The sequence below is a fragment of the Condylostylus longicornis genome, unplaced genomic scaffold (assembly GCF_029603195.1).
Source record: "Condylostylus longicornis isolate FDR11 unplaced genomic scaffold, ASM2960319v2 ptg000055l, whole genome shotgun sequence".
Classification (NCBI taxonomy): Eukaryota; Metazoa; Arthropoda; class Insecta; order Diptera; family Dolichopodidae; genus Condylostylus; species Condylostylus longicornis.
In genome coordinates, this window is record NW_026578024.1 from 6,211,641 (window position 1) to 6,227,255 (window position 15,615).

The window sequence follows — 15,615 nt, forward strand, 5'->3', positions numbered from 1 at the left end:
CATCCTTTTTCTCACTGATATGACCTTAAGTCGTAAATGTTAACAATAATAAATTAAAATTGAGAAAAATGATTTTCTTTAGCATTAACTGACAAAAGCGTAATTAATGTTTCCGAAATGAACTTTTAAAAAGACACAAACCAGGAAAAAAAATATAAGAGTAAATAAATAAATAAACTATAAAGAAGTTTCCAGCAAAAAAAAAGCACATAAATCTCAAAGATTGCAATAATTTAAAACTATATAGTTCATTTATTCTTAAGTACTTTGTATTTTATATAATATTGGAATTGCATAGTGTCGAAGTACTAGGGTACATTAAAATAAAATTTCTCTCATTATACAAAAAACAATAAAACTTTTATTGTTTCCTCTCTCCTCTATACCCAATTACACAACAACAAAACCACTGAAAATTTTCAGCATTCAACAGCAATCACTTGTTACTATAGCAGTACCTATGTGCATTTATGTAAATATTGTATTGCTTATAATTATAATTGTGTATAACAACAGCGGGATAAAATCTTTTTAAAATTATATCAGTTATATTGATGATGACAATTTCATTTTGACATTTTCAGTTTAAATGCAAAAAAAAAAAAACAAAATGAAATTGATTGACTGGATTTAAATAAATTTTCGCATACGTCGTCGTATCGTAAATACAAAGTGTATACACCTATATAAATATCGCATACAATTTAGTATTATAGACTGAGCAAATAAGAAACTCAAGAAAGAAAAACAAAAAACTTAAAATCGACGACGATGACGACTCTGATTTATTGAATTCTCAATTGAAAAGCAATGAGAGAAAAAAAAAATTTGAGTAACTGCACAAAAAGAGAAAAACAAAAAGGAAATTATCGACTTCAAAAATAAGTTAATTTTGAAAATGGGTTAAAAATGAGGATTTAAAAGCTGCGTATAAAATGCTTTAATATTTAAGACGGTGGGAAAAAGAAAAAAATATTATGGGAGCAGCGGGGGGATTTTTTTATTATATTTAATGGCATTTTATGTAGAACAAAAAATTAATTTTTAAGTGTACAAAATCTTATATTTTTTTTTTATTTTTTCTCTTTTTTGTGTATATTGCATTTATTTTGTAATTGACAGTTTTTTAATCTACTGTCAAAATGAATTAATTGATTTTTGAAAAAAAAAATGAATGTAGATTATTATTAAATCGCTGCAATTCCCGTTATATATTTAGATTTTCTGTTTTTTTAAAGCTTACAATGGATTATACGTACTTTTACAATAATAATTTGAAAATATTTAAAAGGATAAAAATTATTTATTCATTTAAAATATTCTGTTTTGCAATATCTACATTATTCATGAATTTAATTTGTGAGTCAAAAAAAAAAATTTTGAAAATTTAATTAATGTTTTTACATAAAAAATAAATTTAATATACAATTTATGTAAAAAACACAGCTACTATTTTGTTTGAATAAAGTAATATTGAAATTTTCATGACCCTGCCGTATACGTTTGGAAGAGTTATGCTTCCACAGAATAGTTAACAAGGAAACTGTTCTGCTAAATATTTTAACATAATCAGCGGAAACTCACAAATAATCTAAATTTAATCTTATACATGTACAACTTCAATAGACAAAGTAAATTAATATTTTACAAATCAAAATTTTCCTTAAATTAAAATATTATGAAAATATTGCATAAATCTAGGGGCATGGGAATTTTTCAAAATTGCAAAGGTTTTCTTTTTTCCTACTAAAAGAAACAATTGTTTGTAGAATTATAATTCGAAAATAGATATTCAACATAAATTATCTCCAAAAAAAAATACAAAAATGAATTCATTTAATTTTAAAAATTATGAAAAATCTTGTAAAATTATTATCCAATTAAAAATTACATAAAATTTTACTTGGAAATTAAATTAAGTTCTTTTTTACATTAAATTGACCTCAATAGCAAATCAGCAAATTGTTTTTAATTTTATATACCTACAAACAATATTAAAATGTTTAGTAAATAATTACTAAAATTTTCACCAACCCTTGCATAACCACATTATGCTGATAATAATATAGAACTTCACCCTCCCAGATATATCACAAATTAAAGTTAGGTATTAAAACATAAAATTTTTTGTTACCAAAACTATTCTTCAATAGAAAAATGTAATTTTTCCATAGTAAAATGAGTGAAATTGTTATGGACGGTGAAAAGTAAAATTATAATTATTTAAAAAAAAATTTTTGAAAACAAATTATTTTTCTTTTTTTTTATTATTTACTTTTGCACCTCATTAAATGCTTTTGTAAATTTAATTGAAATGAGTTTCCTCATTAATAATTACTGGAAGAAATTTTATTTACAAGGTGAAATTTAATATAAACGAGAATTTTATGTACTCATAAGGACATTTGCATTCCCAAAGGAAAAATTTTATACCATTTTGTATTTGAATTAAATTCTAAATAATTAATTTTTCTATTATTATAAATTTTACCCTCCTCTATCTCTGAAATTTATTCAATTTTTATTTTTTTGTGTGTAAGGGTATAAATTGTATTACCGTTTTTAATTATATAGAAATTTTAGTGTAACCTAATCAGGTGCAACCCCTCTATTTCTTTCATGATGAACAAAATCACAAAATATTTTCATGAAAAATAGATTCCAAAAAAGGTTAATCCAAAAGTGTTAAATAATTTCGGTAAAAGACAGAATAGTTGAAATTATGTGGAGCTTCACAATAGGCTTCTATAAATTGGTTTTACATTATGTGTTTTATTGCTTCTAGGACAATTAATTACTTGCATTAGAATTATAAAGAAAATTAAAACACTTTTCGACAAAAAATAAATTTCAATAAAATTTTTATTTTTTTTTCAATTAAAATTTCATTATCAAAGAACTTCCAATGAAATTTCTGACAATCAGGCTTAAACAATGTTCGAATTTGCAAAATATACAAATTTCTAAAAGGGAAAGCAAATTTTCATTATTAAGAAAAATATTGCATAAATATTGTATTGAAAATCTTAAATGTGTAACTTTAAATCATTTCGTATAACAATTTTTATTTTGAAATTTCTACATAATGAAGTTAAATTTTTATAATTATTATTTCTCAATTTATTTCTATAATGATTATCCGCTATTATATTACAAAATTTTCCAAGTTTTTCCACAAAAATTTTCTAATTAGGTCAATTAATTTTTATTCAAAAACAACTTGTGTCACTCGTACAATCATAATTACATAGCAATTTAAACGTCATAAGTCATAATTATTTTATAAACAAAAGCAAAAAAAAAAAACAAAAAGAAATCAGAAAATTAAAAAAACAGAAAAAAAAAACAAAAAATAAAACAAAATCGGAGGACGTCTGTCTACAGATTAAAAGAACAAGAAGGGGAAAATATTTTTTGTAAAAATAAATAATAGAAATTTTTCTTTTATATTTTTATAAAATGTATTGTATATAAAATATATATGTATGTATATAATATTTTTTGTAATTTACCCCTTTAGTCAACATTTACGAGTAGTAATCATTTTTGCTAAAGAAATTTAAATAATTCCCTCCTTCAATGTCCTATCTCATTTTTGAAAAACAGAAAACAACAACAAAATTAGGATAAGGTTAAAAACAAAGAGAAAATAAATAAATAAATAAATAAAAATGTTTTATTACTATAAAAATTTAATTTCATTAAGTTTTGTTACGATTTTATTCAAAAGGAAGAAAAAAAAAATATTCAAGGAAACTAGAACGAAAGAAAAGCGTTTATACCGCAAAATTTCATTGCTTTTAACATACATACTTAGCATTTAACATACATACGAGTACATATATGTTACCACATTAATACGTAAATTTTTGTTCCCATTCCACTTCATTCCATTTAAATTCACCAATTTGTGGTTTTGTGTACAACAACAACCGGAAAAATATAATAAAATTACTACTTTAATTTTGTGAGTATTATTTTTATAAATATAAAGGAAAAAGAAAAGAGAGAGAGAAAGAGAGAGCGGAATGAAGTTTCTTTATCTAAACATTTAGTTCAAGGCAAAACGTCAATCATCATTGTAAAAATATTAAATTTTTGGTTGTTGACGCCATATTGTTTTTATTTTTCCTGTTTTATTTTATTTTTTTTCTTTTCCTTTTGTTGGTTTTTACTTATACTAATAATAAATATGCAAGTACATATATCAAAAAAAGAAGAAAAAATACAGAAACAAAAAAACGTCATGTTTATGATGAAAACACATTATTAAAATGTCAAAAAAACTTCCAGTATTTACGAGTATATATATGTATGTAATAAGTATGCGTAATTCATAATTCACTTTTAAAGAATTTATTAGAAAGTTTCTTTGTTTTAATAACACAAATGGAAACATTTAAAATTAGAGTGGTCCGTATTACATTATTAAATAAAATAAGTAAATAAATTATAAGATTTAAGACTTTAATTGGACATAAAATGAGATTATTTTGTTACTCTTATTTTGAGTAGAGAGAATGCAAATTGAGTAAAATAAGTAATTACTCTAATTTCTTGAGAGAGCGACGCAACATTTATCTTAGAAAATTGTTTTAAATTGCCTCAATTCTGTTCCTGTGAACGTCGTATATTAAAGACCAAACATGCGATACGTACTCAGGGAACACAGGAATTTGTGGGGGAACAAAACCAGAATGAAGAGATTTCAATGTAAATGGATCATTAAAGTCATTTGATCATCGCTTAAATTATAATAACTTTAGAGGAATAGACAAACAGATTCCCATTCGACAATATTACAACTAAGCAAATGGATCGCCTTTTCCTTCAGAACACCCTTATTTCGAAACATTATTTTTTTTTCGTTTTACAAAATATTCATAAGAATAGAACTATCTACATCTTATTAGAAAAACTTACAATCTACAAAAATTATTTTGGATCTGCCAATGTCAAATCAGATATAATATAAAGAAAACCACAAAATATTTCGAATGAGGGGTATGTAAATATATTAAAAGGTCAGAAATGTCGTAGAGTGGGAAAAGAAAAAAATCATTTGGACGAAGCGTATTCGTTTTTTTCGAACAGTTCATAAAGATTTCTCTCTCTTAAATTCAGAAGAAAATTTTCTTGTTTCCGACGAAATTGAAACTGGAAGGTCAAAATTATAACATGTTTCTAATAATTTCAATGAATCATAGTAAATCGACGATATTTCAGAAAAATACAATATTATAAGCATGTATGTATGCATATATCAGTATATTTAAAAATTTCCTGGATATTTAATAGGTATTAAACTATCGGACTACATCGTTTTTGGTTACTCACTTAAAAATTTAAAATATTTATTTTATATCATGTGCATACCTTATATATTATTATTGATAGTGACTGAATACTATTGAAGGTCACCTATTATTTAATACCTCTTTGAAACTTAGAAATAAATCTCATAAAATTCGATTACATCATGATGAAGGTACATAGATTGAATTGTACAGAATTCTCAGAATAAGATTATGAAAAAATTTTCAAACAAATAGCTGTTTCAGAAATTTTAAGGTTAAAAACTTTATTTTAAATTTTTAATTCTAATAGCTATACTAGAATAAGAGAGAAAATTTCTTTGCAATTTAAGGTTTATCGCACAATAAAATGAAAGTTTGATATGAACTTTTTCAGTAAAAGGTCACGTTCACACTGATAAATGAATGTTATTGAATTTTCCCGGATTTCATTGCTAAATTACTACGAACAATAGATCAAGAATTTTTTTATTTAATTAGTACAGTCTCTTATTATATACATGTTAATAAACCAAAGAAGTTATTTTCAAAACAGCTTGAGAGAAATAAAATACCGACTTAACTTTTAAAAAGTAACGTGTTACCGCACTTACTGATGTTTCTTTTGTAATATAATTTAAATTATTAAACAAAAATTAGGAGCATTTACAATTCAAATAATGCATAGTATTCCGAGTCAAGCAATCTGCCGCGATAATTACTTGAATTAACATATTATTAATGAGTACATACTTCATTAAAGCTTATCACCGATAAAATCAGCTCGGTTTCATTTGCTTTTAAACAAACATTTGAGAAAGTTTTAATAATTTTCAGGTTTTCGCATGTATTTTTGGTCAAAAAAGTTTTATAGTATTACACAAGAATATTTGATAATAGTTTGTATACTTTGTTAAAATTACACAAGTACAATCAGAGGACACATAAAGGTTACTTGAAATTGAAGTTAATAGAGAAATGCCAATAAGAAAATAAAATTCCGAACAATAAACCGAGTGAATTTTAAAATAAAAAATTAATTGTGATAAAATGTGTCCCTAGTAGTTTAAAATTCTCAAAACATAATGGAATTTCTTGTTGCTTAAGAAAATGTCAAAGAAAATTTTCAATCGTTATAAATTAAAATTTACTGAAAATAAAAAAATTTTTAAGTTTTTCATTCAAATATTTTAAATTTAGTTTCTTTTTAATTGAAAAAAAAAACACAAACTTTTAATAGTGAAAAAAAGTATTATTCAAAATATTTGAAATTATTTTTTTATTTTCTTCTTTTCAGCCTAACAACATTTTTTTTTTATTAAAATTTAAAATTTTATTTCTAAAGAATTTTGTGAAAACTTTTATTATTGCATTAAACCACTTTTCAATAAAAGAAAAAATTTTGAAACTAGGTTAAAATTTTCTTAACTAGACTTTATAAAATTTTAATCAAATTAAAATTAAACTGTTATATGGCAATAGAAAATTTAAAGTTTTCAACAAAAGTTTATGTAAAGTTTCACGGAAAAAAAAAAAATAAAAAATTTAAGAAAATGATAGGTTAGAATAAATTATTATTTTTTAAAAAGTTATAATAATTGTTGATTCATACAAAATTATTATGTAGGTTTGTACAAAATGCTGTAAAAACCTACATCTAGAATGCCCATTATTTTGATATTAATTTGCTGAACTTTGTGGCTATAGTTTTAATGTAAATAGCCTCACTGTCATGCTTTTACCAGCACAATCTGGATTTTTTTCAATTCAGTGTACAAAACTAAGTGAGAGGAACATAAACTGAGCAAACTGCACTCCATTTTGTGTAGATTCTGCCAGGATGAATACGAGACGGCCGTGCATATTCTGTGTGGCTGTTCTGCTTTGACTGTCAAGATGTGCAGACGGTGTGGGCGGGGCTTTCTCAATGTTGGGGAACTCACGTCCAACTCACTGAGGGATATATCTGGGTATTTATTTGGAAGCGAGGTAGTTTAAATGGGTTATGGTAGGGCTACAAAAATCCATGGTTGGCTACAATGGTCGGACGAGAGGAATTCCTTTATCTATTTCTCGTTTCAACAATTTTCAATCTAAAAGTAAAAGGGAATTTAATTTTCACCAACTGGCTTTTCTGAAATTTCATTTCTCGTAATATAGAAGCACACGCGAATTTTCAATTCTTTATAGAAACACACAATGGAACGCGAATTATATGAAGGATATTTATGTTAACAAAAAGCTTTCAATTCCACTCTCGTGCTATTTTTTATTGCAGCTTCACGAATTATTTTTTTTGTAATTTTTTTATTCACTTTGGAACAGTTATACACTCTTGTTTACGCATTGTTTATAAAATTTGGAGAACTGAACGAAAGAAATGATTCAAGTTTAATTTTACTCCACAAATTCTGAAGCAATGTGGAATATTCTTAAAACAGTTAAATAATAGCTACAATATTTTTCGAGAAATATTACATAAGAGTAGCGGTACACTTGAAATTTCGTTTTATATTACAATTCTCCTGTAAATATGCAACACCTTTTTTCTCTTTTAATACTATTTACCATAATTTGTGCTCAAATTTGTGTAAATAGTTTAATGTAATTATCCTTGACTCTTTTTTTTTTTATATTAAAATATGAACATCGGGTTTTTTTTAATAAAAATACTTAATTATTATGCTTTTGTAGAGAAAAAATTCATGAATTTTTTTAATTAATTACGATGAAAAACACAAAACTCTTCTTTACTAGAAGAATATTAAAATGAAAATTAATGAAAATTTCTTTTGATTGAGAATTTTTTTTTTTTTTTTTAAAAATATTTGTATGAAAGTTTTGTAAAAATTATTCAATCGAAATTTACGCTATTCACAAAATATTTTGCTTTAAAATTTTATTTTCAAAGAATCGAGAAAAGAAAGAATTTTTTTTTATAATTTTTGTTGTTGTTGTTTTTTTTAATATGGTAACACTTATTTTTTATAATTATATGTATGTAATAACAAAAAAAATGTAAAATAAAATTCCTTTCAATATGAAAAAATCCATTCACTTAACAGGAAGCATGAGAAAAACAAGTTTTTCCTGCAAAAATAAAAAAAAAATTAAAAAAAAAAATCAAAAGTTTTTCGATTTTCACATATTCCACTTTAATTTGTTTTTCTCCTTTTTCTGTTTTTTTTCTGAATTTTTACGAATTTTTTATTACACTATTTTTTTTTGCATACGTATACATATGCATGTACACGTGTAATATTTTGTTATTATAAAAACAATTATGTACGCTGAAGCGTAACAAAGCAAGTAAAAAAGTTTGAGCAAATAATACTTTCATATAGAATAAACACCAACTTCGAAAATAATGAAATTCAACGGAATCAAAGATAGAGATGGTATTCGACAAACAAAGTATAACCTTAATGATATTTTTTATCCCAGTTTTATTCTATTCTATGCTCTTTAACTATAATTTTATAGTAATAATTTTGAAATAAAATCATTTATCTACGCACCATTTTAAAACAACATAAGGGCTAATATGTCACACCAAGGCCATTTTAACTTCCAGTTTTTCTGATTACTTTATAATTCTAATATTAATAGTTTCAGTAATAGTTTCTTATAAACGAAATCAAAAATATTGTAACACCGCTAATACAATTAATACACATCACGTATAACACATTGATTTTTGTGTCTGTAGCATAACTTTTTTAAAATAAAGAAGGAAAAAAACATGCATACATAAAAAGAAAAATCCCATAAATCAAGTACAACCATCTAGTGAAAACTATCTCTCTTTAACGGAAATATGCAAAATAATATTATAATAGGATATAATAGAAAAATAGAAAAGAAAAAAAATAAACAAGGAAATTCGAATATAAGTAACAAAAATTTACATAAAAAGCAGAAGAATATTTGAATAATAAATAAACAGTAGAATCTCTTTTCAAAAGTGTTAGCCAAATTTCACATATTTTTTCACAATTCCAATCACAATGAAATTTCTTATTAAATAACTATAGCTTATCTCGTGAATTTGAGCTATCGATCATATTCTGAAATTTTGCCTTACAGTGTCCTACAGCCAGAAGTTTTTGTAATATTAATTTAATATTGAATTTTACTATCGGAACCATTTTATTAATAAATTCTTCAATACTTTCATTTGCTTGTTTTAGTAACAAAATTTTTGTTGAAAGATAAATTATAAAGAAAACCAGTTACGCATGACAAAACTTTTTTTATTAAAGAAACTGTTTCTAACTGCTAAATTAATATTTTTACTTTACTCACTAACTCAGTATTACAAACTCCCTTTGTTTTAGTAAATAATTTAGTGAACTCCCTTTCTTTTAGTATTAGTTTTTCTTATAAGCCGCCACATAAAAAGAGAACCTACTGTCACATTCTATGCATAATAGATTTTATTTTTTAAAAATCTAGTAAAAAAATATATTTGAATACACCATAAACATATACGAAAAGTTATACAATACTTTATAGGTATACTATGTAGACAATAAAGTCATTTATATATACCCACATATCATTATGATTTAAATAATACATGTTATACGTATTACAGAAAATTTTCATTCGAATATAAGCGTATTATATAATAGTATTAAAATTAAAATAAACTAAAAAAACCGAATAATATTAAATAAAAAAAAAAAAACAAAAAAAAATATAATAATATAGGAAAAAATTTAATTTTAAATTGTGAATATCCTGGATCCAAACCTTTATTTAATCTATGATAAATGTTACATACATAATTTATGTTAAACACGTTCCAAACTTAAATATTACTGACACTATTTTTGTTTCTCTTATTATTGTAATAATTTTTTATTCTTTACTGTTTGTTACTGTGTTGCCACTTTATTTTTTACCACTCCTATTATCGCTGTTTTTTTTTTTTATTTTTACACAGTTTTTAGTTTTTGTTTTCTTTTTTCATATTTTGGCTTATATTGTTCTGATTCCGAAAAACATCCTAGTTCACATGAATCACATGCATACAACAAATTTTATTTAACATGAATCAGACCTTAATTTTTATACATGCGACGGCATATTTAAATTCTAATATGAACTTTTAAGCAAGGAACAAACAAAAAAATGTAAAAATTTTCAGGGTTTTCTTTATGATCCTGGAACTTTTGTTTTAAAATGACTGTATGTATTAACTTTTAAGTATATAAAAACAGTGTTTTGATTTGAATAAACGAAAAAATGTTTCCCGTTGTTTTAAAACAGGATATTAAAGTAAGACTCGCAATTTATATGTACAGTATAGTAGAGAAAATAATTTTCGGAATAAACTATAAGCTTTTCATTTCAAAAATAGATTTTTACTAAATTCAAAATAATTATGGTTTAATAAGTGATATTAGCAGTCAAAGTAATATGAATCGGAAAATATACTCAAAAAATTTAAAAAATTTTGGATTTCAAGTTCATAGAAGTTTTCTAGTAATCAATATGAGAGAATCTGGCCCTATAGTATGAGAATTCAGAATTGGACTTGTTAGGCCAAAAAAAAAAAACAATCTTTACAAGCCTTTGCAGCAGGATTTTTTGCGGGCAATTTTCCCCAAAATTCTCGTCTATAAAAATAAAAAAGTGAACTAGTAATAGCGAAGCAAATTAACAAATTTTTCCTTCAAGCTTTTAAAAATTCGCTAAATATAAAATAATTTTTTGTTTCACTGAAAATTGAAGCTAACTCCTCTAACAGGATGTCATAGCAAGCGTGAACAATTAAACTTTTCTCATTTTAATTTTTATTTTTTTTTTTGTAGTTTTCACTTTCATTTTTTTTAAACACTATAGAAAGTTTTTGATTTTTTTGTAGTTGAAAGGAAAAATCAAACAAAAAAATTGTGTGTCAGAAAAATTTAGAAAATGAAGTTGGGAAAAAATTTTTTTTTAATAATTTATGATAATTTTTTTTTTATACGCATAACATTTTGATAATGAAAAATAAAAGTTGTAGTATTAACCTAATATTAAGATATTTTGCAACTTTTAATAATTGTGGGGCAAGGATAATATTAAAGAATTCTAAATTGGGATTTTAAATGACGACAGGAGAAAAGTTTTTAAGGAAATTTAAAAAAAAAAATTTTAAAAAGAAATTTTTAATAATTTTTTTGCCATTTATTTAAAAAATTTTGAAAAATATGTGTGTTGTTGCCATTTATTCAGTAAGAGGGAATACACAGTTGTAGATACTATGAACAAGCGTATCCTTGTCTTGCTTTCGAATTTTCAAATCGCTTGTAATCGTATACCTTGTACATTACATGTATATCTAAGTCTGTTACTCTTCACTGTTCCCATACGTAAATTATGTATGTGCATTACTTATCTTAAATATTAGTTTTGTTGATTTATAGCTCTATTTTACCACTATTTTGCTGATAATAGCATAATAATACTGTTTTACATGAACACATAAAAAATCTGAAAATTTTTATAAAAAATTATTAAAATTTCTAATATAAATTCTAAATTATTTCAGAGTGGTTCAGGTAAATCAACAGCCCGTATTGGAGATGGCCCTATTTTAACATTGGAAAAAGTTGAAAGGCAACAAGCTGGTGTTTATCAATGTACTGCTGATAATGGTGTTGGTGAACCAGTTACTGTTGATATGAGGCTTGATGTGTTATGTAAGTTTTATTGAAATAATTTGATATTCAAAATTTAATACGAGTCATCTGTAAAGTTTTGTCGCTATTTCGGATATTATTCCTGTAATAATGAACCAATGACCTAAATATTTTCCTCAATTTCATGAAATAAAATAATTTTATAATTTTTAAATAAAATTTTAAATGAAATTCACAATTATAATCGTATATATCTAGTTCAAAATGTAATTAATTATTAATTGAAGAAAATTATAAAAATAAAAATTTATAAAAAAAAATAATTTTTAATAATCGGTTGTTAAAATTATTTAATATGTTAATTTAATTTTAATAATTACGTTCAGTTATTGAAAAATTGAAAAATTATAAATGTAGGAATAATTATTATAGAAAAAATTTACGCATAATTAAATTTTTAATTATTTTTATTCAATCATTTTAAAATTTTATTTATTTTTATTTGTTATTTTTTGAATTTAATTACAGTCCCACCAGATATTTCTGTTGAAAAGTCTTGGATTCATTCAGGTGAAGGTTATGAAGCTCAATTAGTTTGTATTGTACATGCAGATCCTGTTGCAACCGTAAGTTATAAAACATGCTATAATAGTATTGAAATTTATTAAAAAATTATAAAATCAATTTTAGAATTCGTAATAAAATTAAAACAATTAAACATTGCCATAATAACTGCTTTAAAACTTATAATAAATTTTTCTGGAAGAAAATGAAATTTTATTGCTAGTTTTAAAATACGAAAACATAAATTTTGTAAAATACTATCAAAAACTTTTGTCTCTTCAGAAATCTACTTCAATGAACCATTGAAATTCTTTTTTAAAATTTTTATTAGTCATCAAAAATGAATTTAGAACAAAAATGTAACAATATGACAGGAAAAAGAATAAATCGATCAATTTTGAAACCTGCATTGTGAACTCTAAATGACCCAAATCAAACTAGATACATCCAAGTATTAGATCTGTTGTAAATATTAAAGCCATGTTATTGATATTTGCATTTTCTCTTAAAACTATATTCTTATTTTTCTATTTTCTGTATAAGAGACGCTTAAAAAACCGGGTATTATACGTGTTACACTTAACATCAAATTACGTACTCGTCTTATTGTTTGTACATAATATTAACATCTGCGTTCAGTTTCAATTTCCACTCATGAAATGGGCCATTATCTATGAGAGAAATCTTACAATTTTTATCATTTCTAGAAAAAAAAATTAATAATTTCATAAATAAATATTTTCAACAAATATTTTCAAAATAAATATTTCTTAAATTATTAAAATATATAAAATTTTAGAAATGAGAAATAATCTCTTGAGATGCGACACTTATCATCCTTCAAGATGCAATTTATATGATTTTTCCATTATTGTCTTTATGTATTTTTCAACATTTTATTCCATAAAATTTAATACACTCGAATTTCACATTAAATTATAAATCCATGCTTAAAAAATTATTAAAATAAACTGCCTTTGACATTTTAAAATTCCCATTTTATTTTCTTAGTTGCATTTTCAAAATAAATTCACAATAAATTGCAATACAAAAAAAGAAAAAGAATTTTTTTATTCATTTTCAATAAAACTAAAAAATTGCTACCAAATTCCTGAATGATTGAAATCAAAAAAATTTTATTAGAATTTTTTATGCGATTTTAATAGTAACTTTCTAATAATAAAATATTTATTTTTTATTTACATTTGTACATACTCTTATTTTTGTTGATTGACTTTTAAATGCACATTAAAAAAAAAATTAACAAAGCCGAAAAACAAAAAAACAAAACTATTAAACTCGAAACTTCATTTACATTTTATTATCCTTTGTTGTTAGCTATTTTTCAGAAAAAATGAATCCTTTTCTTGCTTTTTGTTTTGAAATTTCATGTTAGAAAAAAAAGAAATGAAATTCTCTCTTAAAATAAAAATAAATCTAAGGAAAATTTAAAATAAAAAATTCAAGGAAACGGTGAAGACAACAATGTTTTTTTCTTTCATAAATGAAAATTCACACACGCACATACACACTACATAAAATATAGCATTGCTTAAAATTTAAAAAATAAAAATAATTCAAAATCGTTTCCATTTTTTAATACTTTCTATATGAAGAACAAAAAATCTAAATCACCAAAACTTAAAAATATTTTTTTTTGTTTTTTATTGTTTAAAAATCATAAAAAATCCTTTAAAATTTTTTTTTCCTTTTTGCTTTTTTAATATCCTTTATTGTACTGTTTCTTGTATATAATGTGAAACATGTGTACGTATGTTATAGTTCATATTAAATAAAAAGTATTTCTGAAGTAGCTACACTTTCGAAATTGTATAGGAAAACAGAAAAAGCATCATACTTGTTATATGAGTTAATCATTTCGAAACGAATATAACATACTTCCAATTTAACTCTATTATATTAAAACAAACCCTATTGAATTTTCAATTCCAGTATTATAAATCAAGTGAAATAAAATGAAATTCTGATGATGTGAACAACATTGTATTCGAAATTTATCAAGTTCATATATACATATGGTAACCCTCCCAAACCATATTATGTAAGTTTTACCTACATATAGTAATGCTGGAAAATTTTAAACTCTTATGTAAGATATTGCATCAATAATATTATTACGGTTGAAAAATTATATTGTTTATTAATTAAAAAGAACCCGTCTTTCGAACAAATTTTAATTTAAAATTTATAAATTCCGAAAAACTTCATATGTGTTTCATTCAGTTCTGACTTCTCTCGTTCTCGCTCATATTGATACTTCTCTATGATTCGAACTTATTTTTAATTTGTAACTCTCAGTGGTCCTTATTTTGAGAAGTGATTACTTGAGTGACAGTAATAGTATGTTTAAAAGTAATAATACATAGACAACACTTAATATTTTACAATTTTTACGTATAAAAAGCAACATCATCTTATTAGTCGCTCAATAGAATTGGCTGTACTTATATTTAATTTTGATTGTTACATTCAAAATTTCATTGTTTCGAAATTATTTCTGTTAGTCAAAGTTATTTGAACGGTGTACGTTCTTATACAAGAACGGGATAAAATTTTAAAATTTTTTCGATTATCAAATTATAAATATTAACGATTGGTGTGAAAACAATACCTTCACAATATTATTGAAGAACTCTTCATTTCTTATTGTTTCGAAATAAAAATTTTATTTTTACAACTTTACTTTTCTCTGTTTCCATTTGATTTATTATTACTTTTTCACTTTTTTTCTTTTCGTTATTTTTAAAAGAAAATATAAGAGATCAACCTCCTTGAACCTTTCGTAAAAACTCCTTACAGCATTGCCATATTAAAATTTTTTCTATATAACTATAGTTTATATAAATTTTTCTCAATTGTATTATCATAATACACTAACAGTGTACACACGCCAATATTCTCTATAAACATACTATAAAAGTGAACTCGAACTTTGTATTCATGTTATAAGTGGAACACCAACAGAGCAATAAAATTCTATTATAATTTCCATGAAAACCCCTTCATGTATACATTTTCACATATTCTTATCGATTATCTTCAAAAAAACAAAAATTCGATTATCAATTTTTTTCGATTTTTCTTATTTTTTATTTGATAATTTC

General features: G+C 23.7%; 1 protein-coding gene across 1 annotated transcript in view; it reads left to right on the forward strand.

The window, feature by feature from the left end:
• Positions 1-15,615, forward strand: part of LOC129611803 (opioid-binding protein/cell adhesion molecule homolog) — a 59,833-nt gene that overhangs the window by 26,078 nt on the left and 18,140 nt on the right. The window contains exons 4-5 of the mRNA XM_055525151.1: positions 11,836-11,986; positions 12,455-12,552. Coding sequence (XP_055381126.1) covers positions 11,836-11,986; positions 12,455-12,552 — 249 coding nt within the window. The remainder of the gene's footprint in view (positions 1-11,835; positions 11,987-12,454; positions 12,553-15,615) is intronic.